The sequence below is a fragment of the Mastacembelus armatus genome, chromosome 9 (assembly GCF_900324485.2).
Source record: "Mastacembelus armatus chromosome 9, fMasArm1.2, whole genome shotgun sequence".
Taxonomy (NCBI): domain Eukaryota; kingdom Metazoa; phylum Chordata; class Actinopteri; order Synbranchiformes; family Mastacembelidae; genus Mastacembelus; species Mastacembelus armatus.
The window spans coordinates 11,086,253-11,110,636 of NC_046641.1; the positions used below are offsets into that span (position 1 = coordinate 11,086,253).

Below are 24,384 nucleotides of genomic sequence, written 5' to 3' on the forward strand. Positions count from 1 at the left end.
TCTGTAACATCAGGAGGTTTGCTGTTCAACTCCGAGGGGACCATGCTGTTGAAAATGCTGTTAACACCATCTAAGTTGAGAAAAAGCTGTATAAGAATCCACGCTCAGTGCTCTCCCTCGTCTGCAGCGCGCACAGCTAAACCAGACGGTGTCCTGCCAAAGTCCACACCAGTGTTTCTTTCCACTGTCTTCTGTGCCATTCCCACACCAAAGGCCAGCCTGTAAAAGAATGCGCCACACAAGACTGTTCTGAACACTTAATGTTACTCAGCTGACCCAAAAAGTCAGGACAAAGCAGGACAAAGAAACACAGAAAAGAAAAGTGAATTGCAGCAACATGAAGAATTTTGAGAAAAAATGAATTGTGTTCAAACTTCTCAGCTAAAGTGCCTCTGAAATTAAACTTAATAACGCACAATAACGCACAGCAATATAAAGAGCCCTGAGGGTGAAGAAGGGTGAAGCAACCCCAACACACACACACACACACACACATCCCTTTTCTCTCTCTGTCAATTTTTTTTTTTACATTTCTCTCGGCCCAGCTCCTTCTGCCCCATGATGTATGGCTTTTTCCTACAGTGGCTCTTCCAAAGTGCAGCTCGTGATGTCATTAATTTTATTCATACTTTATGAATGCTCTGTCTGGAAAAAAAAGAAAAAAAAGAGAGAAAAGGCAGCGGGAGGAAGACGAAAAGAAGAAGAGAGAGAGAGGGGGGGAGAGCAGAGAAGAGATGGTGTTGCAGAAGGAGATTTTCAGTGCAGTTGCATGTATAATGAATGAGCGGGCACTTTGTTTGAAACTCCAGCCCGGCGCTTCACTTCAAGGTTTACTGGCCAGAGTGGGGCCTTGTGATCTCACACCAGCCACTCTCTTTATCCTGCCAATAGATGCTTTCACCTGGCACTGGGGTTCGACCCAGTGGAAAAACAAATAACCTTGTGTGTGTGTGTAGAAGAGAAACAGGGAGAGAGAGAGAGAGAGAGCACTGACAATGAAACAGTGGGTTGGGTGGAAAGGGTGAGGAGCGGGTGAGAGAGGAAAGAGGTGAGTTTGTATAACAGCAGCAGTGCAATGACGCCCAGACGCTACTGAGGAGAATACTGGCAACCAGCCCACACTTACTAAATAGTGCTCTCTACAGAAATAGCTCAGCCTTGATATTGACTTTTGTCTGCTGTGTATGTGTGTGTGTGGATGTGCACATTGGAGCATGCTTTGTAGGAGAACAGAGGTGGTTTCATTGTCTAGTGAGGAGTTTATCACTTTGCTAGTATTCGTTGTTAATTTATGTATGCTGAGGTTGAATATTTTTTCCTGATCCTGGTGTTTGCATGTGTGATGATTAAAGTGTGTGAATAAGGGAGTGCGCCGTCTTTATTATTTGAGATAAAAATGGCCTCTGTTGTATTTTTGGCCCTGTGCTGGACTCATGGTTTTATAAATAGCCAAGGAAGTGTGGGGGGATACCTGTCGTGGCTCCAGCCTCCCTGCAGTAGAGTCCCAGTGCTTCCACGTCACATCCATCCACCGCCGGCCCACTCCAGGCTATGACAGAGCAGCCCCTCGGGGGCCGAGCAAACAGGATGGGACCCTAATTGAGGGTGTGAGAAAATCAGTCTCTGGAGTAAAATACAAAAGACCTGGCAGTTCAGCATGAGCAGCCTTAGCTGACACTGTTAGATTTTGTAAAGTTAGGATTAAAAAAAAAAAAAAAAAATTTTTTTTTTTTTACAAACACAGAGCACAGTATAAGGTGTCAAGGGGAGTGTCAAGATGGCAACACAATAGAATCTCTTCAAATTGAGAACTGTGTTTTTTCAACACCTACTCTAAGAGTGTAAGGTCATAGGGTGGTTTTCTCTCCTCTCTGCCATCTGTATGCCGAGGTGTCTTGTTAATTTCATTTCTGCATCTCAGGCATATGCCATGTGAACAGCAGTGAGAGTGTTAACTTTCTCTCTTTGGCTCACTGCTGTACACTGTTTCCCTCACATTCTGCTCTCACTTTCTTATGGGATGATCTGGCTTCACATTTTTGAAGGTAATGAGAGTTTTGGAATGACAGAGCACTCAAAAAAGGTGTGAGTTATTCCTTCACTGATAATTATGTTAGGTTCTGGTTTGAAGGTAGACGTGACTTATTATTGGCTGTCTGTGCAATATCTATTTATGAAAAGGGTCATGTTATCCAGTGTTAAAATAACTGTGAATTTGTCCCTCATGAGAGGGAAATGATCTCTTAACTGGGCATATTTCTTCATTGAACCATTTAATTATTTGGTCTTGAATCCATATTTTATAACTTTAGATGCTCTTTTATCAAGTTAACTGTCACCTGGCACAAGTATTTGTTTCCATCTAGTAGAAGGTGGAAAAATAGTCCATGGAAAGCTTTTAATTCTTTCAAAAATGAGTGTCATTCCTGCCGCATCCTAGACAGATATATTGTTCACCCTGGAAATGAGTTGCTCTCTGCATCTTGGCCCCTAATAGGGGCCCTGTAATCATATTAAGTGTGGAACAGAAAGAGTGAAATACAGGGAGAGAGAAATCTTTGAAAAGCTTAACAGCCCTTGGTGGACCGTCTCTTTACACAGCAAAAGAGAAATCATTCATTTTTTTTCTGAATGTGCTTTTTTCCCCCCTCTCTATGTGAAGGGAATTGTGCAGCCTGTTAATAATGTGCTTTTGACAGCTTAATTTGATAAGCGGGCTACTTGTTAAAGAAGCCTTGGATTGTTCTCCTACTGTAGAAAGAATACGTCCCCCCCCCCGCTCCCATGTTCTTCAAAATGTTGCTGCACAGTCTGTCGATGACCCAGTTCTGAGAGATGGTCGAAAACAAGGAAGAGCTGTGCAAAATCCACAGGGACAGGGAAGGAGAGAAGGCAAGAGGGTAGTGGGAGAGTGAGAGAGGAAGATAGAGTGAGAAAGGATATTATAGGAAAGAGAGACACCAGTGAGAAGTTAACTCAGATGCTTTTCTTTCTTCTCTCTTCCTCTCGCCTCTTCCTCACTCTTCCTCCTCCTGCACTAAGCAGCCTACCTTCTTGGACTCCTGTTCCCTGTAGTCTAATCGGAAGTGAAACGCTGGGAACGATAACGGGGATTAGCTTCCACTGCTCGCCAGCTCCCCTTGGTTAAGTACACGTGTAATGAGTTGTTTATTTGGGATAATGCACTGTAAGCGCAGCAGAAGCCCAGAGTTGCCCTCAGCTCCCTCCTCCTATGCTCATATGGACACACACACACACACACAGTGGAAAAATGTGCAGCACAGTACATGCAGCGTCCGTGGTGTTAACAGTGACGTGTGCAGGTATGTGAAAATACATACATTCACACACTCAACCCTCCTACAAACACACCCACCCATGCAAATTCCCACACACAGCTGTGATGCAGGTCACTTGCTGTGCAGGGAGAGACAAATGTGGAGTTTGGGGTTGGAGGGGTGGGTTAAGTAGGCTGTGTGTGTGTGTGTGTGTGTGTGTGTGTGTGTGCGTGTATATGTTGTTGTGTGTGGGTGGGGGTGTGGGGGGAGGACGTTCTCAGGCCTTCCTTGGGTCATAAGGCTGGGGGACTTTTTTCTCAGGGTGAAGAGAAGGGGAAGAAATTGAATGATATGAGAAAACTGAAGGGAAAGAACAGGAGAGGAGGAGAAGAGAGAGAAAAGGGATATGATGTGCCCGCTAGTCTGCGCGTGTGTCCGATGCTTATGTGTGTGCGTGCGCGCCAGGTTTGTGTGTATGTACATGAAGTGGAAAAAGCTGTTGCCTTGTGAAGGGGACGTGCTCTGCTATCATTAGCTGGGAGGGGTGGGGGGAGTAGGAGGGGGCAGGCGAGGTTATGTGAACGGTGCAGCTGTGCTCGCAGCAGAGGGATTTAAGTGTGGGGGGGGGGGGAACTCCAGGCAGCCAGGTCCTTCACTGAACCACCAGCTCGCAACACAGAGGAGAAGAGAAAAATTCAACGAAGGAGCGAGCCATGTGAACCGAACACAACTCGTCGCCGCCCCCTCTGTCCGTCGTCTCTCAATCCCTCAGGCCTTCACTCCTCCACTTCTCCACTCTAGTCCTTTACTTCCCAAATAGGAAAAAATAAATAAATAACGATTGATGCTCGATGGCAAGGATAAGAGTGCAAAAGAGAGGAAGAGGAGGGAGAAGAAATTATTTATATATAGTATCGGGTATGGTTGTTTTGTTGCCCCTTTGCGGTATTACTTTCCATTTTCATCTCATATTTCAGACAAAATAACTTTTATTAAATGAACAGCAATAATAATGACAATAAGAAGAAGACGACAGGAATGCAGAATTGTTCAAGTTTGCTGCCTTTTTGTTTGGGGGATTTCCCCACGACTTGACGTACAATTCCAAAATCACTCAAATTTGTTTAAAGCTTCCTCTCTGCCTCTCTTATTTTTCTCACTGAAAGAGTCGGAGCCCACGTAGCGAAGGATGGTGCGGCAGACGAAGACCCAAACTTGTTTGTCAGCCCGTGTGATCAGTTGCTGTAGAGAGACAAGGCAGAGGTGGCTGAGAGACGACAGAACACAGAATGGCATCGGTGTGCACTGCTAATGCATTCAGCCTGCCACCGTATCCAACAACAAGGCAAACTATCACACAACTCACTTCACAAGATGTTCCTACAACACCAACAAAAACAGACATGTAAATGCACACACACACACACTCACAGACACATGCGTCTAGACGCACAGTCACACACAGACATGCACACATGCATAAATAACCACACACAGCATGTTAAAAACCAACCATGAGGAACAAGAATTTGAAAGCAAACAAACAAGTCAGAATGTAAGCAACTTGTCTGAGACTTTGTGACAGAAAAATAAATGAAAAATTAAAAGGACGTCTTTGTTTCATGAGAAAGGGAGCTAAATTGTGGCACTGCACCTGGCGTTCACGTTTTAAAATAAAGGAAGAGCTTAAAAAAGCAGATTTTAGCATAATGGTGAGCACAGAGCTAAAAATAGAGCATGGTCAAACAGCAGTAGTGCTTTGGCAAGAGGGGTCATCTCCATGTGATACAGTGGCCTTCACTGTAGCCACATACTGTGAGCAGAGGAGCTCTGCCAAAGCTTGTAGCTTCACAGCAGTAATTTAATATTTGTTTGTCTCTATTATTTCATTCTCCCCGTCTCTCCTTCTCTCCCTTGCTTATGGGGGTTAAGTAACAGTAAGCTTTATCAGATTACTGGGTCTGAGGTCTCTTTCAAACCTCTCTTTGCCATCTTGATTTTGTGCAGCTGTGCAGACTCTTTAATCATACACTATCTTTTTTCACTCGCCCTCCCCTCCTCTCCTCCCTTCTTCTTGTCCTCCCTCCTCCCTTAACATATGTTAATTGGCTGCTTTCTGTGACAAATTACGAGCGCTCGCTTTGATGAGGTCGGGTTGTGATGGTGCTGGGAGTGGAGTACAGTGTAACTGCCAGACCCTTGCCGGTTCCCCCTTAACCACTCCAAAAAGGAGCGCGGCACCCAGCCGATGACTAATGAGAGGCTTGGACTTGGTCTGGCCCGGCTTTGGCCTTGATGGGGCCACTCCCCTAAACAGAGGCAGATCTGTAGGTACTGGATGTCGCCACACTCCCTCCACACTCCATACAACCTTTTTCCTCATACACCCTACCCCCAGAACTCCTCTGGGAACGTGTAAAGCAGCGTGAAAGTAGAAACGTTCAAGCTTTGTGCTGAGGGAGATTCATATTTTTATGGACTTTATGTCCATTTTTTATAACAAAGATTAAAAAAGTTTTAATGTACCATATATTATTTACTTAGGTTTGAAGGCACTTGAATTGGACTTGAAACAAATCACAGGGGTAACATAAATTATAAATGTAGAGCATACAGCTTGTGTCTCAAGTTTACATTGTGTGAGTGTATGTGTGCATGTGTGAGTCTGTGGTAAAGAGACATTGCCTGGAAATCTCACTTAAACAAACACTGACAGTGGACTAATTTCTGTTTAATGATGCACAGCATCAACAGGAAAACAATGCTCACCAATAATCAGCACAATCAGCTTGTGGTAACCAAAAAAAAAAAGAGGAGTGAACCTGACATCATCTTAGTAGAGGGTTTTTTTTTTTTTTTTTTAGCATTTTAAGTGTTGAGGTCTGTTGTGTGATGTCAAAGTGTGACTCTATCTTCCTTCAACGTGTCCTACTCTTTCTTTTGCTCATCTCTCTGCTTCTGTCTCTCCTCCTTTCTGTCTGTCACACGCAATCCCCTTCTCTCCCTGCTCTACGATCTAGGTTACTCGGTTTCGTTGCAGAGCACAGGGACCAGAAGAAGAAGAAGAAAAAAAAAAGAGAAGGTCGACTCTATGAAGGACATCCTTGTTGAAGTGTGCAACCTTCTACTTCTCTGCAAATTACCCACACACTGTGCATAGACTCAAAAGTGTGGCTCTCACTTCAGTTTAGCAAGGCTGCGACCATGACATGTAATATGGTTGGAGTGTCAAAACAACAGGGAGAGGCAGTGTTGTTTAGAGTGCTAACTGTTTACAATTTTGTGGTCTTTGTTTCTAAGGATTAATCTGATCCCTGTGAGGCACACACACAACCAAACATGAACCTACACGTTATTAGTGCGATAATTATGACAAGTGTCTGTTTTGTCAATTTTTATGCTCAAATTTGAAGCCCTCAGCACAGTGAAAAAAAAAAGAGAAGACAAAGGAGATCACCAGTGTTCAACAGCTTTATTATCTGCTTGTCATGGTTATAGGTAATAATAATAATAATAATAATAATAATAATGAGAATCACTTCAAGTAACAGCATTATTTTGAAAAGGAAAGTTGCTGATGAGGCCAAGAAAAATAGTAAATTCCACAACTTCCCTATAGGTCTGCCAGTATCCAGACGTGGTTACAACAAACACTGAAAAAAGGAAAGCATTTTATTTACCCCTTCCCATCAGCAATTATGCAAAAGAGACAGTAACCCATAAGTACGCATTCATTTCCAAGCCACCAAACTGTCACACATAAATACAGAAGGACCCACCGCATGTACGTGTACATGCTGAAAAGGGTGACAAAGTGAAGCGGGTGAAGAAAAAGGAAGTGAGCTGGCACCTCGTGGTTGCGTGAGGGTTAGCCATGTTAGCATTAGCCTGCAGGCCTTAATTGAAGCCAGGAGGGAGCATTTAATAATTGCTGTCAGAAGATCAAATTTAATTCTCCTCTCTTCACAGCCACCACTGCTGTAGGGTAGAGTGAAACAAATTGTCATCAGAGATTTCTAAATGAACAAAGCTTTTAATTAGGGTGATTAGAATGCTGTGGCAAAGAGAAAGAGTAAGGAGTGGGGGTGTGATGAAATCATCAGTGGATCATCTTAACCAGGATGCCTGGTGTTGATACAGAGGAGGATGGAGGGGGCAAGGGGGTGGTGGTGGTGGGGGAGACGGGGCATGCGACTACTATGAAGTTTGCTGTGTTTGAACATAAGTGGCCCCATGAAGCAGTGAGCCCTCAGTTTCAAACCTCTGACATGAACCCACACACATGCACACACTCTCTCACTGCCCTTCTCGCCCTCTGGAGAACATTGCTAACATCCTGAGACATTGTCATACTCGGCAGGGAACATAATTGGGTGAATATGTCAGTGCTTTGTGTTCTTAGTGACATGACTCTTGGCTGTTCCTGTGGGGGCTGGGTACACTCATTTAAGGGTTTATGCAACAGTTTCACTGCACTGGTTCTTCATTCATTACTGTGTTGCTTGTTTTTTTGAAGATAATTTATAAGCAGGGGAGGATCTATCTGTTCTCGTAGATTTGTGAGTGCGTGATTTGTGACTGCGTTCGTGTACACGTGTGCTCGTTTTCTGTTCCCGTTCCTTTGGTGTCAACAGTTGGTTACACCTGGGGCCTGTGGCACCCGGGACAACATGTGAACTGAGACAGTGGTTTACACTCACTGGAAAACTTGACCCGCAGCAGAGCTTTGTAAATAACTTACAATGGCTGGAAAAAGCGCGAGAGAGAGACAGAGAGGAAGAGATAGAGAGGAAGAAGTGAAAGAAGCTAGGACTATGTTAATAAAGTGAAACTTAAGTGAAGTTATTTATGTATAAACATCACATGTGTGTACTACCACAATCTGCACCACTTCCATGTTCAAAACCATTTTAGTACCTTTCATTTTTATCCTTTATGCCAAACTCCTCTCTTTCCTGCTTGTACCATTTTTTTTTCTCTTGTCATCTACAGATAAGTACTTTATACTTGAATGTGTCCATTGGCCTGCTCATGCTCATGCTGTGGAAAGACTGAATGCACTAAATAGTGATTCATTCCAGTCTTTCCGGGGCCTCTAAATTGTGGTGCGCCTTTGCTTCTGCTTTTTCTTCTCTTCTCCTTTTTTTTTTCTGATACCATTTTTTCCTAGCATGGCACAAGGGTATGTCTATGGCAAGACTCCCACTGTGATCCTTTAAGTTAGGTTTATCACCCGTACTTGTAAACCACTGTCACAACAAAACGCTGCTGACAATGGACAGGGAATGCCTTTTTAACCACACAGGTTACTGTTCCTCCCTGTTCCCATCTGTCTGGCGTTACCTTGCTTTCACGTGTGCCCTCTTGCTCATCTGCCTTTGGCCTAGCAGCTGCAGCTTTACAGCCCTTGGCCCCTTTTCAAAGGGGGAGGTTGACACATTGTGTCAAGTCATTTTGTCCTTGGGGAAGTCAGCAGCGGGCTATGGAAACATGGCTCTCACCTGTCTCCATGCTGACTCTGACGGATGGCTACCTGTCTCTATTGCGGGCTCTGATGGCCCAAGGCCTTTGTTTGCTGGTGCTGAGTGAGATGTGCAGCTGCCCAAACGAAAGGCAGGACTTCATGCTCTACTGTCCTTATTTCTACTCGCTCATTACAATCATCTGATACTATAAAGCTGTAGATGTATCTCATCATCTACAATTTCATATTGAAATCTAGAAAGTAAAAATACATGCCTGATTGAATTTAATTAATTGGAAAACTCAAAATTATATAGTCAATATTTTCTGTTAAAACATAAATTTAGAATTTGCATTCCATCTGAAAAAGATATTAAATATTAAAAGTAAACTAGTTTGAATTCACCATAAAAAATATAAATAAAGATATACATACAGCATATGAAAATGTTGCATAACTTTACAATTTACATGAAAAGCTGACAAATCATATTCCTTGTATTAGTGCTTCTGCATATTATGTAGCCTATTTTTGCTCGTTTAGTGGAATTCAATAAAATTGAAATGTCACTTTTTTTTTTTAGAAATGCTCAGCCTATTTCCACTGGACTACTGCTGTGATGGAAAACTATTAAAGCAAAGTAGAAAGTACAATAATACTAAACGCTGCTATTGTGACTTTGTTTCGTGCTGCTCCAATCACATTGTTGTAGTTACCAAAAATGTGCTTAAAGTATACGTTGAACATTTTGTTTAGTATATCATTAAAACAATGAAGCCAGTTAGCCAGTATATTTATAGAAAATAATTAAATGCAAATAATAATTATCTAATTCTATTTTCTGCGGCCTCATAATAAATGGAAACATTATGAGTTAAGATTTTGGGAGTATATGAGGTCTTTGGCCAAAAAAAGCAAAACGCCTGTTTTAGGGAGCTCAAAGTAAAGCTGAAGGTCATCATCATATTCAGATAGTATGTTGTTGTTTATTTGCATTATATATCTGCTATAGGAGATGAAAGGCAAGAGTGATGAGTAGGTTTTGAATGCTAATTTCTGCTCTGTTAACAGAGTGATTTGGGGAAGGAAGCACCTTTAGCACCTTTGATTGTCTGCGCCTGCTGATGTCACATCCTTCCGCTGAGCTGTGTGTGTGTTTCCTGGCTTTCTGTCCTCCAAGAGCCTGGGGCAGAGCTGTTGGATTGAAGGATAAGAGGGGACACAGAGCTGGCAGAGTCTCATTAGTACGAAAATCAATTAAGTTTAAAGTTGACATATGAAGTTTTAAGTTGAGAAATTGGTTGGCAAGAAATTGAGAGCTCATCTTGTAGCACTGGAGCTGCTACTTATAACAATATACTTTGTTCCATAATGTCAATCACTCTTACAAGTGCTTGACAGACTGGATAAAACTTGTGCCAACCACAGGCTATTGGCTCACTTTCCTCCTCATCAATAGACAGGTGTCTCAGTTCTAAGGCACACTGAGATTGAAAATAGAATACATGTGAAACAGTCTCTGTCTCGCTAATGATCCAACTAAACCATGCGCTAATAGAGAGAGACAGGTGAAGACATATTCTCCAACACACACATAAGAACACACACAGACACTGCAGTCACTCAAATTCAAGTTTAGCTAGAACGCTCAATGGAAAAAAAAAAAAAAAAAAGAATGAACACATTATAAGATGATCCACCACTATCACTCTAATCCCCAGATGTACGTGTTGCTAATCTCTTTAGCTGCTAACATGTTAAATTAGCCCTAATATCTGCTGAGATTCAGAGCCGTAGAGGCCCACCTACGCATGGGCTACCGCCCAGGTTTAGGTCACTCTTCTCCCCCAGCACTCAAAAAAAAAAAGATACAGACATTAGAGTGGGTTGGGTGGGGGTGGTGGGGGTTGAGGGAAGTAGCAGTGATAGCCATTCGTCACCCTGCCTATCTCGCTCTGACAGATGGGGAGTGTGGTGTGCCACATAGAGGAGTCACTGCCTGTAATGACATTAGAGGCACAATGAGACCTGATACACATTTTGCTGTTCCCATCCTGCCTGGCCATCGACTCGTTCCTTTGCTTGATCCCTCCCCTGCTCTCATTTCTGCTGGTATATCTACATCCATCCTTACTGCTGTGCACCACTATTTCCAAATCAAAAGCACAAACACTCAATAACACATCCACCTGTATACTGGCACCAAGCACATAGCTAAAAAAAAACAAACAAAAAAAAAAACAAGCCTCCAAAATTCTACACATCTGAAAAAAAAAGAAAATTAGGTTCTAAAAGTAAAAAAATGATTTCAAATTTAAAAATTGAGCTCTGCAAGTGTGTGCTGACATTCAGATTGTATTTGGAAAATGATATTAGAGGTTTTTTTCCTTTTCCTCTATGAGGAAATGGGAGTTTATTTTAAAAGAGGGAACGTTTATTTAATGTACGATACACCTCCTAAAAGGTTTACTTAATGCAGTGTAATATGTTATTTCAAATCCTCCCAACTACATTTCCTTGGAGGACAGGCGATACAGGCGTTTTATACATACATACAGACAGACATACAGACATATATGTATATATATATATATATATATATATATGTCTGTATGTATATATATATATATATTTTTTGATTTTATTGCGATTACCAAATGTGTTACAGATGTACCATGAGCTGAGGCTGTACTGCCGAAGTGGAGTTTTGTGGAAAATAACATGGCAATCGTGTTGTGATAAATCACCTTCCTCAATTTGCTATAACGCATCGAATTAGGATTTGAGAATATCAGCAGCAGCAGAATTCTGCACACTTTGCATTTATGGGAATGGAGGTTTCGTTTTTAACATTTTCCCTCTAAATTCTCTGAATGCAGAAATAATGTTTTGAATTAATGGACACAGCTTTTGTTCTTGGAACTTGAGTTCATGTGCTGTTCTTCTGAGTTGCTCTCATGTTCCTTCTCCTGGCTAACAAACAAAACTCTGCAGCTGTCTTTCAATATGACGAATTAGTTCCGAGCATGAGTCAAGGTAAAGTTCCTCTTTTTGTCGCCCCCTTGATTCCGAGTCATCTTTAATATCTGTCCTCAATAAGAAAGCCACATTAACAAGTACCCCACAGACTGTCTATTAGAATGTGAAAAAGCGCCATGTGCTGTATATTAGTTTTTAGTGACTAAACACTTGGGAGAGAGGCGACCTAGAATCAAGCCTTGTGGTGCACTGAGTGTATATGTTCTCATCGTCCTCTCAGCTCCACTTCTGAGACGCACACACACACAGAGAATGCTCATTAGATCTATGTGCTGAATCGTTGCTCCCTCTCCATCTCTCCTATCCTCCCCCAGCCTTCATCCCTCTCTCTCTAGCTTTCTCTCTTCGTCCGTCTGCTTAACAGATGGGAGGGTCGTGGGTACAGCTCTTCCCCTCCCCCTGGAGAGGCCTGGTGCCTGTTCAGAAGATTCCTCTTTGTGCTTCACTCCATTTCCCTCTCTTCTCTCCGTTTTTCTGTTTTTCTCTCTCCATTCTCCTTCTCTTTCATTGTCACCTCTCCCACTCAAAGCACAGACTTGGGACCCAGGATATAAAACTAGCAGAGGAACAACCATTGTCCTTCTGTCTACTCGGTGCTAGTGTGCTCTATGACCTTAGCAGTCCAGTCTTCCAGTTACTGTGCTAGTGTGAATGCAGGCATACCTTTGGACAAACTCCACAAAGAAGATAAAGAAGATCTTTTGTGTTTTCTTCACTTTCTGAAGCACACTCCTTCTTTCCCTATGCCTTACTACTTCTTAATAAACTGGTTTACAAAAATCTCTTCTTCTTTCTACTGTCACGCCTTCCGCTCTTCATTTTTCCTCTTGTTACTCTCTCACCTTATTTGCCCTCTCAAGGTCGGGTGTCAGTGTCAGTCCCCTGTGAAAAATTCCTGCTGAGGATTACTGCCCTCTGCCACCTGACTGCATTCACTAAGCAATGTTTGTTTCATGTATTTCCCTCCATTTCGCTCTCTTGTCGTCATGAGCCTAAATTGGATTGAGTGATTCAGTGGTAATCTGTTAAGTTTAACTGATGCGCTATTCATCCATGAGGGAAGGAGACGAAAGGGAGCCCGGTGAGGAGGTGGGCATTCGGTTCTTATCCAGGAGCTGCCTGGCACTCCTTTGGGACGGGGGTGGGTGCGAGGAAAAAAATGTGTGTGTGTGTCTGATGGAGGGAAGGGTACTTGTGTTGTTGTGTAGGAGGAGGTAGAGGAGGCAACATTGAGGGGGGAGGGTGGGGGTGATGGGGGGGACCAACACGAGGCTAAGCGGCAGCAGAGCCTCACCTCAGGGAGAGTTGGCTTGTGCTGGGAGCCAAAAGTAGGGATTAAATGTTCAGGACATGGGCTTAGTCTTAGTGTTAATGTTACGTAAGGCCTAAGGTGTTGCCCCAGTGGGTGTTGACATTGAGAGGTTCAGCTCTGCTCAGTGAGCTGTGGGAGGAACGAGGAGGCGGTGGAGGCCAGGAGGCAGGGATCACAGAGGTAACGCCTCCTTGTTTGGAGCGTTGCCCGGACTGGGTAGTGTTGAGCACAAAGACTGGGAGGGGATGATGCTGTCAGCCTGTGATTGAGGTATGCCGGCTTGATTGATATCCTTGTCTGGCTGTCTTGTGCCAAGCGCCTTAGTGTTGGCTTGTAATCCTAGTTTGTCTGACAACATCCTTCTTTGTTTTCTTCCAGAGGGCAGCTCTTTGTTTTTCTGTCTATGGATGGGTGTGTTTGCGCAGAGCAATGCTAAAATGTTTTAGATAGCCTCTTCAGAGCTGCCACAGAGTTATTTTAATTCTTCTTGTTATTATGATGGTGCAGTCCGGCTGTTGTCCTAACTGCCAAATGATTCATTTATGTGTGTATCTCATTTCTTCCATAAGTGGGCGTATTCCAAACCATCAACTCAGGAAGTTTTTTGTCATGCATTTCATCATTGTTCAAATTGTATTGTCTTACTTTGTTTTCCATTTTTGTGTGATGGATGTTTTTGGCAGAGAATTTTAAAATATAAAAAATAATCAATGTGATGTTATTTTTTTTTTTTTTACAAATGGAATATATTTACTAAGTCCAATATATTTATGCATATGGATTCTGAAGGCCCTCATCCTCATTCTAGTTTTAGTCCCAACTAAACTAAGCACTACTCCACTATGAACCTTGCACAGCTGGAACACACCCTATGTTTTCTGCTGCAAATAAAAAAAATTGTAGTTGTAGTTGTACTACTGCCACAGGCCTTGGTCTGTCGCTAAGTTTCCCCGAATGTCCCTATTACGCACTTTCATTATTGATGTCCTACTCTCAAACACAAAGAGGTCAAGTTCATAGCAATGTGCTGTGCTCACCTCAGGAGTTTTGAGCTTTCTTGTGCTTTCTCATGCATGTTACTCAATAAATACATGGATTCAGGTTAGGAGAAGATAAAAAAAAGGAAAGGAGGGGAAAGGAAGTGCATTACAATGTGCATATATGTGTGTGGGAGCGTGAAAAAGAGAATATGAGAGAACGAGGAAGAGAGCAAGGGTGTATAAGAGAAGAGAGAGAGAGTGATAGCGAGAGAGACTTAGACTGACATGTCTTTTGGTGAAGCGGTGTCGTCTTCCACATCAATGTCTGATGCTTGTGCTGCCAGGTGCCGGAAATCTGGTTCAGAAAGGAGAGAAGAGAGAAGAAGGGAAAAGTAGAGAAAAAAAATGCAGGGTAGATGGAGGATTTTTTTTTATGTGACGGCGCTGACAGCTCCCCTGCATTGCACTGAGCTTAAATAATGGGATGCTCATTTGCATAACGAGGGACGTTATCACCTCTACTGTCAAAAGAAAACACAACAACAGTTCTTCTGCTCCTCCCTGAGATAGATTGGGTTGGCCTACTTTAGCACTCTGGAGAGATGCACTGGAGCTCTGGCTTAGCCAAACTCACACAAGAACACACATACACACACAAACAGATGCACACACACATGCATGGTTACATATGGACACACAGGAACTCACGCAAACTTTTTGGAGCTCAGCTTTCTTCTTCGTCCATGCAGTCCAGATCATCAGCTGCTGGCCTGCTCTTCTCAAACACAGGTACACACACATACACAATCCGTTGTGTGCACACACAAGCAAATGCACAAGTGCATTTATCCAGATGCTCCTCAGATGCAGTCATTGCCATGCAATATCTCCCACTGGATTAGGTTCATGATGGAATTTTCTTTGATTTCAGTTTCTAAGAAACATACTTTTACTGTGTTTCAAAAGATGAGTCTTGGCACTTTGTTCGTTTCCTTTTCTTATTTTTTGAGCTTTGTTTGGCCAGAATGTGCTAAGACTGAACTCAGCTTTACATCTGTACTCCATCCTGCAACTCATGCCTGCCATTTTGGGCTGCAGATAGAGTAGAAAAAGCTGTGTCTGGCAGTTCCACTGTCAATACAGTGCAGTTTCGTGGGAAGAAACAAAATGTATTTCTCAGTCTGGAGGTAATGTTACAGTGTTGGTGATTAGAGCATTTAAGTTAGCGGCACTTCCAAAACACTGTCAAACTCTCTGTGAACGAGGCGAGATCCTGACAGTGCTGTCTCCTCTCATAGTTGGTGCCTGAGAAAAAAATGCAAAAACTGATTTGCATGATATCGACAGTGAAAAACACAGCAGTTCTCACAACACTGTTGACAGATTCTTTGTCTTTCTTCACCCTCCCTTGTGGCTGCCATGATGCCACTTTTATTATTTTTTCTCTTAGTATTTTGCTATATTTCATTTCATTTAATGCTTATCCTGTCCTCCCCCTCCCCCTTTCTTTCTTGCAGGTACAGATGCTGGAATCTTTGAGTTGATTGGAACAAATAGAAAGCAGAAAAAAGACAGATAAAGGAAGAGCAGAAGAGTGAAGAGAAAGAAGAAAGGGGAGAGAGAAGAAAGCATAAAGTTCTTTAGAAAGAGGGGAAAAAGAAAGAGACGGGGACGATGGGGAGGAAAAAGATTCAGATCACGCGGATTATGGATGAACGCAACAGACAGGTAAGTCCTTGGGGGATGGGAGGATGGATGAGTATGAAGGTGGGAGAGATGAGGGGTGGAGGAGGGAGGAAGGAGAAACACCCTACACCCCACACAGTCCTCAACAGTGACGGTCTTCTGGGAGTCTGGGCAATATGTGAACTGAGGGACAGAGGAGTGTGTGCACAGATAGCAGAGTTATTGCTTTGGGTGGAAGAGTTCCATTGGCTTATAATGACAGGTTTGCTTCTTCTGAATCTCACAAGCCACTGCGAGTGCAGCAGGAGTCTCCAAAAATGGATTTGCATAAGAACGTTTGTAAATTTGTAATTCTCCAGATCTAGTCTGTAAATCACTGCCTGCTTTGATGGATGCAGCCTACACACAACTGAAGCACCCTTCACACCCAACCTCTCACACCATGCCACCCAGTTTAGCTCACTGGCAGTGGAATATTACTGGGCAGAGGGTGGTTGATTTGGAGAGGCAGGGTGGGAGAAAATATAAACAAACATCCAAACAGAGATAGGATGGGATGACACATTGGATTGGGCCAAATGGGGTGGAGGTGAAGGGCAGCCTGGGAAACAAATACTGAAATGATATTTTTCTTAAGCTAAATCAGTAAACCCAGGACTGCTGTAGCTTTCCTCTGCGTAGCACCAAAGATAAATACATAGTAATTTGACAGCTACCTAACAACAATGGAATTCTTACAAGACACTTTTAACACCAGCTGGATTTAGTTGAGAAAGTCATAATAAATTGTAGACAGCATGATTCAAGCAGACACTACCATCTGTGGCAGGAAATAGATAGAGACAGAGCTCTCCCACTGCCCTCGAGGCCCACTATCGATCACTTCCTGTGGCACGACTGACCACTGACACTTTGTCAGCTTCCTGGCAGCCCAATTGGATCCATACGCTGCTAATGTGGCCCCTGGATCACAGGTCAAGAAAATGTGTGTGCATACACACACACACACACACACACACACACACACACACACACACACACACATATATATATGTACTCCTTGCTGGAAAGCAGGCCCACTTTATTGCATTTCCCACATCTTTATTGTGTGACTTACACAATAATGCTCCGTGGCCATTTCTCAGAATGCACTTTTATCATACACAGTCATTTGAGGCAAGTGACATAAAGAGACTCGAGGAATTGATTGGGCAATGCCAGAGAAGTAACTGAAGCAGATTTTGACCTTTGTCATGGCTGATCTCAACAAGTCTAGTAACAAGACAATAATGAGAAAGGACTGAGAAAGTGAGTTTACCTGAGATAAAGACACAACTTGCAGTAATGATGATATACAATGTGCCACCTTGGAAACAGGGTGCCTTTAGGGTCACAGATATAACCCTGAAAGGAAAATGTATTGTAAATACATACATAAATATATGCATTTAAAAAGCAGGGAGGATGTATGAGAGCATGTGCCTGTGTGGAAATATTCTAAATCATGTACTGAAAGAGAGTCTAGAGAGAAAGAACAGAGGAGGTCACAGAGTTTTCGATGAGGACTACAGCTATCGTGTTGCAGCGGCACCCATATGTCCTCCTTACTGTTATCTCAGCCCTTCTCTCTCATCCCACCTTAGGCTTGGCCCGCCATTTGCACCAGGCACTTCGGCTCCTGAGGATAAGGAGGGAAAGAGGGAGACAGGAAGGACACCTGAGGGGAATCGATGCCTGAGATATCCGGGCTTTACTTACAGGGAGAGGAGGAGGGAAAGAGAGCAGTGTGAGGAGAGGAGAGACACAGGGTTCGGGAAGGGAAAATCAATATATCACTGGATTTGTTGTTTTGATCTCTAAAATGATAGCTTACAGTACTTATTTAGCGTGAATGATTCCCCCTGATATGATGTCATCAAGTCATATGGAAAACACCGCATGCTAATTCAGTGTCATTCGACCTATGGCATAAATGAATGACATCACCACGTTTCATAGAAGAAAACATCACAAGACACAGAAACTTAAATTTTCTTCTTAAAAATAAAAAAATAAATAAAACGGAAGCTTTGGCTTTGCATATTTTCACTTCCTTTTTGAGGAAATATCCCAGAGCCTAAACCAAATAAACACCAGGGGAGTTTGTGTAGTGTTGCTTTCAACCTCAAATTCTTTAAATACTTTTACTGTTTTATGTCTAAATAGTTTGGGCGTCTTCTTAAAGCCTTTTGGTGGTCTTCAGTGTTTAAGAGATTGGCTCTGCTTTTGAACAAAATATATAATATATAGCAAGATTGATGATGTAATATGAATATCCAACATGTTACAAAGTTGTATAAAACATACATATTAGTACATATCACGATTTGTTTAATTTAAAAATGGCAGCTTAAAGTTTTTTCTAATAGTTCCCTTGATTCCATGCACATTTTAGACTGCAGCCCTCATTGGAGTGGCACCACTCCGTGCGGCTGTCAACACTACCTTGCCACCTACAGGGCTACGCTGCGTTCCCTGCGTGTGTAAGATCATATTGGGCACCGGGCCTGGCTCTCTCTGGGCGGCCACTTTGGGCTGCCACCCCCAGGCCCCGAAACACTTTCCCAGAGCAGGGGCAGAAGGGTTAGGCCTCCCTGGCGTTGACTGGCTGCCCAGTGCTCTGGACAGTGGGCAGCAGTGTCTGAGCCCTGGCTCTAAGCCCCCAGACCACTCAGACCCTCTCCCAGCCTCGGGCACATGAAAGAGCCCCCTGTGCCATAAACTCATGGGCTGTGCACAGAGAGCAGACTCTCTTGCCCCAGCTCGCACACACAGCCACACAGATAGTCAGGCACACACACCTACAGTACCAGATGCATGCGCAGGTGTGTGTGTGTGTTTGTGTGTGCATAGATTTGAGACGTAACAGATTTTAAATTTACTCCGATGGCAGATTTAGTCTTTCGCCTATGCAGCATAGACCAATACACTCTTGTAAACATGTGTACACATCTAAAACACGTATCTCTCTGGAGTCAGTCTTGGGGGTCAACTAATTTACTGCAATTGGGTCTAATTAGTGTTACCTTTCCAGCCAGTACACTCAGTGGGCTTAATTTAGGATGACTTGTTTGTGCAAATCTGTGTGTGTCTGTGTGTGTTGGTTCCAAGGGGGAAGGGACCCAGGGCCAAAGGTTAAACATGGATCAGGTCATCAGTGACAGGAAGTAAAACAACAGGATCTCCCAACTCCCACAAACAGTCACACTAACATATGCTAAGCTAGAAGAAGATTTTTTTTTTAAAAAAGTACATGTTTAGATGCCTTGCTACATACGTCATGTTTCTTCTATGTTAGCAGCAGCACTGCATCTACACTAAGGGCCTTTTTTGTTTCTACGACAAAGCATTCTTCTCTCCAATCAACAGCACCGGGGTGAGAAAATGTGCGAGTGAAATTAACAGCAGGAAAATAATGAGGCCCACAGGGTAGCTCCTCACCCCTGCACCCCTCCTCTAATTCCCTGTTTCCCACCTTCTACCATCTCTATCTTTTTACCACAGCGAGTGGCACTCGTCTCTGTCATATGTTCAGCACTGCAAGACCTCACCTGAAAAGGGCTCACTAAGCTCTCACCTCCTCTCTGTTGTATTTTTATTCTCTTTTGCCTTCTCAACTTATTTCTTGTTTCGCTTCTGGTTCACATGTTCTTCACATGGTTCATTTTGCTCTCTCACCTCACTCTCAATTTATTTTTCTCTCACTAGAAAGTCTTAATGGTTTGTCTAGTTTCCTCTCTTTATTTTCCTGTGTCTGCTGTTGGGCTGATTAGACTTAGAATTTTCAAAATAAATGCCTCTTCGTTTATCATGTTGTATTTTAAACATTTAAGAAAGTGAAATTTCATGGGGAAAAAAATTTAAATCATATTAGAAAACATACTGCGTGTACAGTTTTAAGGCTGGCATTTAACAATTTAATGTTTTTTGTGTGTTTTAAAAATTACTTTGAGGGACTGGACCATAATCTGCACGTCCTTTATATCTTTTCTCCATTTTTGTCTTCCCATTCTGCAACCAGAAGGAAAATCAGAGCTGTGAGGGTTAACAGGATCTTTTTGCAGCAGAAATCACTAAAATGAGTGGGGATATACAACTTATGTGACAATTGGTTTAAATCATTCAGCTTCTTATAAGAGGAAAAGTGTTTATCTACCTCAAATGAATGGCTGCAGAGTTATTTTTGTCATTCCGGCCACTAACTTGGGCCTTGCAATGTAACATCCATTTTTTTAGTCAGTGGGTATATCCTTTTCCAGTTGCGGTTTTCAGCATAAACAGGAACATAGACAGAAGAAGCATAGCCAGCCATTTCAGTGATGTCCTGAAATGTAATTACTAGTTCTGGTAAGAACAGTCTAAACTGCTGTGTATTTTAGGATAGGCACCTAAAACTAAAGTTGGCATAATTAAGATAGCACTCTGGTCTCCGTCGGTTTCACAGATTAGCTTTTAACTACTCAAAGTGGACACTTTCGATTTAGACACTGAAAGAAGAAATGTTCTGAGTCTGCTGCCTCCTGTTCCTACTGTATAATGAATGTGCACTGAAAAAGGATGATAAGTGGGGTTTTGAGGAGAGAGAAGAGCATAGCATATATTAGAGGTAGGACAAAGCCTCTTTTGTCGTAATGCCCCTCTTAACGGCTTCTTTGGCTGTGAGACAGAGTTCAGGCCCAGGTCTTGGGCTCTGCTTATTCCTTTTGCGTAAGCCCGTGTCTTCCTGCTTGGTCCCTGACAATGGGATAAGTGTTTGTCTCAAGACAAATTGTGCTGCTCTATAGCTGACTGACATTGATGTGTGTGTGTGCTTGCGTGAGTGTGTCCCCGAACAGCCATGTTTGGTTTGCTAACCAGCAGTTTTTGGTGCCTGTCTCCCCACTCCTCCTCTTCCTCCACCTCCTCCTCCCCCAGGGAAGCAGGCAGGAGGTGGGGAGCAGAAGCGAAGCCATTGTGAAGGGGAAGCCACTGGCCTCTTCCTGTTATGAGAGGAAATGCATACAAATGTGCTTCCTGTGCGTCCGCCCCCTCTCTTCTCCCTCCTCCTCCTTACTCTCTTTTTCTATCCCCTCTCGTGGCAGAGAATCAGCGGCTATCCCTCCTTTCTTCTCTGGGCGTTTTTCTCCTTTTCTTTGCCGGACGAAACATGACAGGTCAATTGTGCAGAGCAGAACTAACTATTTCATTTTTAGAAATGTTTTTTTTTGGTAATTTTCCAATGGAAGAATATGTATAATTACATACAAATAAACAAACAAATGTATGTGGAATGGAGCAAAAGAAATACAAGCAAAAATGAACTGGAGCGACTTGAATGAAGACGGGATGTGATGTTAACATGTTTAGGTGTTTACAGGGTTGTGTGTCTGAATGCATTTGTGTGAGCATGCATCTAATTCTCTCATGGGATGGGGTTGTGGAGGAGGATAGTAGGGGTGAATGAATAAGACATGTGTATCACTATGAGTCTTGCTTATGCCTATTAGTGAGTGCTTGTTATATGCCAAAATAAGTGAGAGTAGTACTAGATAACTGCTCTATAAAATTTAAGGAGATATGGGGTTGTGAATTGATGGGGAATGGGGAGTTGGTCTCTTTCACAGCATTTAAGAAAGGAGCCTAAATTTTGAAGGAAAACTATGTGCCATCTTTTATTGTTGCCATGAGCTTTTCCGTAATTGAGTAATCTCTTGAGCTGTTGTTGTGAAATTTGGCTAGTGTAGTGAACAGTGGCAAGTTAAGTGCCAAACACACATTCCTTAATGATGTCTTTGTTGTAAATGCAGAATAGATAGTGATAATTGAGTTTTGAAAGTTATCCTGAAAAACATGTCTTGCATCTTTTTACCAAAAGAACATGTGCTAGGTTTAGAATTTTAGCCTCTAACCACTTCACAGGAATAAACAGACACTGTCCTACAATGGTAGTTTGAAAGTTAAATGTCCCATTATGCTATGATTCAGGGTTTACCTCAGTGATTGTTGGAAAAAAAAAAATTGTGTTTACTGTGAAAAGACACTGGGTTCACAAACAGACACTAGCACTGGTCTTGTTTACTGCTACACACAGATACAAACGTGCTGTATTGTCACGCTGTCTGTCATTAACACTCACTGACCAAAGATACAAAGACAACACCCACACTGACACACAGGTAGTTTACAGTGAGGTTTTTTTTGTTTGTTTTTTGTTTTTTGGTATAACAACAAGGAAGGCCATACTAAATAAAGGAAATCTGTATTGTTGTAATCCAAAACCTACAATATATACTGTCAGATTGACAGGATCAAATTCAAATTATTAATTGGAAATAAAATATAAATAACTCTGATTTCAGCAGTGATTATTCATTCTTTTACTTAAAAAAATCATGAAATGATGTATTTTGTTTACAAAGTAAGTTAACTGCCATACTAGTTTATTATTTTAAGATATGATCTATACAATACAATACAAACTTTACAATGGCTGACCCCATACCATAGGGTATCTGTAAATGTTTGTAGAGGTGTACTGTTCTTAGTAACTGTTTTTACCCACTCAGAGTGCAGAGTAGTAGCTCCTTGAATACAGGTCTACAGCTGTGGTGTGAGAGATTGCTGTATTGAGCGCTAGTACAGGAAAGACTACTGGTGACATCATGGTGATGGGCTAAAAGGGACACAAGATATCATCATGAGAGGCCAAGAAGTCAAACGACAAACTTACCTCAAATTTAATATTTAACATAAGCTCGTATAGCAGAGATACTGTACAAATTAGCACATCCCACATGTTTGCACCAGTATTTAGCCTACCATTATGAAAGCATTTATGTGCAAGCCAACTATCCTTTATAATGGGTGCTCATGTACTTGCTCAAGCAAGCATGCACCATATATGGCTGTGTATTTATGGACATATGTGCATAGCATTAGTAATATATGGGATTTGGAGGTAGCAGGTTGTACGTGTCAGATTGAGATGTGGGGGTGCAATGTGATATTTATGTAGGTGTTATTGTTTGGTCAGTTAAGGCTTTTCATAATCACACTCATTTTCTTCCTGTGGTGTTGTTAAAGTCAGGCTATGTGTGAATTATAATATGTGGGAAATGCACGCACAAATCCCCATTTAAAGTGTGAGGCTGAAGACAACTTGGACTGGATTCCGCTCTTCTTTTTTACATGTTGAAATGAGAAGCAGATAATGAGTGGAGTGGCTTCCAAGTTGCTTGTTACATTATACTGCTGTGTTTGTATGTGTGTGTGGTTATGCTGATGTTTGCGAGTGGTTCACTAAAATGCAAGTTATCTGAGCCAACATGTGTATACCTCCCCTTTGAGACTAACACCTCTGGACCACTGGGACTCACACACAGCCCACTGTGCGTACCACGTGCCACCTTTTGAAACATTAATGGCCCCAGCACAGTGTGTGTGTGAGTGAGTGAGTGGGTGATAACGGAGCTGGGCCAGCAGCTAGCTGTGTCCTGTGTCTGCCCCTTGTGCCCCTTGCATCAAAACACCAGGGGAAGACAACACTCTACATGTCCTCTTCCTGAATACTCTGCTTTGACCTTATGTCCTACAGTCCTGTCATCTTATTTACTTGCTCATGTACGATTTCTACTTTAGGTCTGCAGTTGTAAGACTTGTAGACCCCTTTAGATGGCTTACGTTTCAGTTTTGGGCGATGCAGCTCAGAGTGGGCTGGATATGACAATTAATCGTATTGTCACAAGATGCCTTTTGATCTTAAGGCGTTAAGAATGAGGCTTGTTTTTTTCACATTCCAGTATGTCTGTGTAAATGTCAGGATGGTATTTAGAGCCCAGGGGAGCTTTTTCTCCGTATGTCGTCCGTGAATCAGATGAGTGTTTGTGCCGAGTAAAAGAGCCTTACAGCACTTTGCAGGCACCGGGTTGTCAGGAGTCAGAACGCCATCCGTTCGCCATCTCAGGTTTCAGCCTTTGCTGTCTCACAGATAGCTCGGCATGATGCGGTGACGTCCCTGGAAAACTTTTAGGGTGAGGAAGGATATTACAGTTTATGCAAGGTTTTACCCACTCTTATCAGAGAGGGAGACAGAGGGAAAGAGGGGTGGAGGTGAGGAGTAGTTTAATATTCAGTTTCCCCAGTGCATCCTGGGAGATATGATTTCAGGTAATCCAAAACTATCTATCAATATCCATTCAATCCTTTCTCCTCTTTCAGGTCCTGAAGTTGTAAGAAGAAAACGTGAAGGGCAATGCATGATAGATTTATGCCACAAATCTATACATGGTTTACCTTGATCAACCACACACAGAAATCTCTTCTTTAAAGGCTTTCTTTGTAAAGGTTTGACAGACTACAGTCATAGTCATTATTACTGTATTCAGAGCATGTTTAACTGAGTGTTAGAAGTTTTCACTCTGTATTTTTTTGGCCCACTTAAGTGTCAGAAAAGAATAGACAAACATGCAGTTAATCAACAAACTGAGATCATTAACTACCAGCTGGGCATAGATCTGGCAGTATTTCTTTGCTGTAAAAAGCTTTGTCAATACAGATCTCCAGTGTAAATAATACACACAAGAAAATAAAAGAAATTTTAAGAAAAAG

At 42.4% G+C, this 24,384-nt stretch overlaps 1 protein-coding gene across 14 annotated transcripts in view; it reads left to right on the forward strand.

Annotated features, from left to right (window-relative positions):
• Positions 1-24,384, forward strand: part of mef2cb (myocyte enhancer factor 2cb) — a 70,647-nt gene that overhangs the window by 15,583 nt on the left and 30,680 nt on the right. For all 14 annotated transcript variants that reach the window (XM_026322694.1, XM_026322697.1, XM_026322699.1 and 11 more), the window contains one exon: positions 15,591-15,801. In XM_026322694.1, coding sequence (XP_026178479.1) covers positions 15,748-15,801 — 54 coding nt within the window. In that variant the 5' untranslated portion in view covers positions 15,591-15,747. The remainder of the gene's footprint in view (positions 1-15,590; positions 15,802-24,384) is intronic.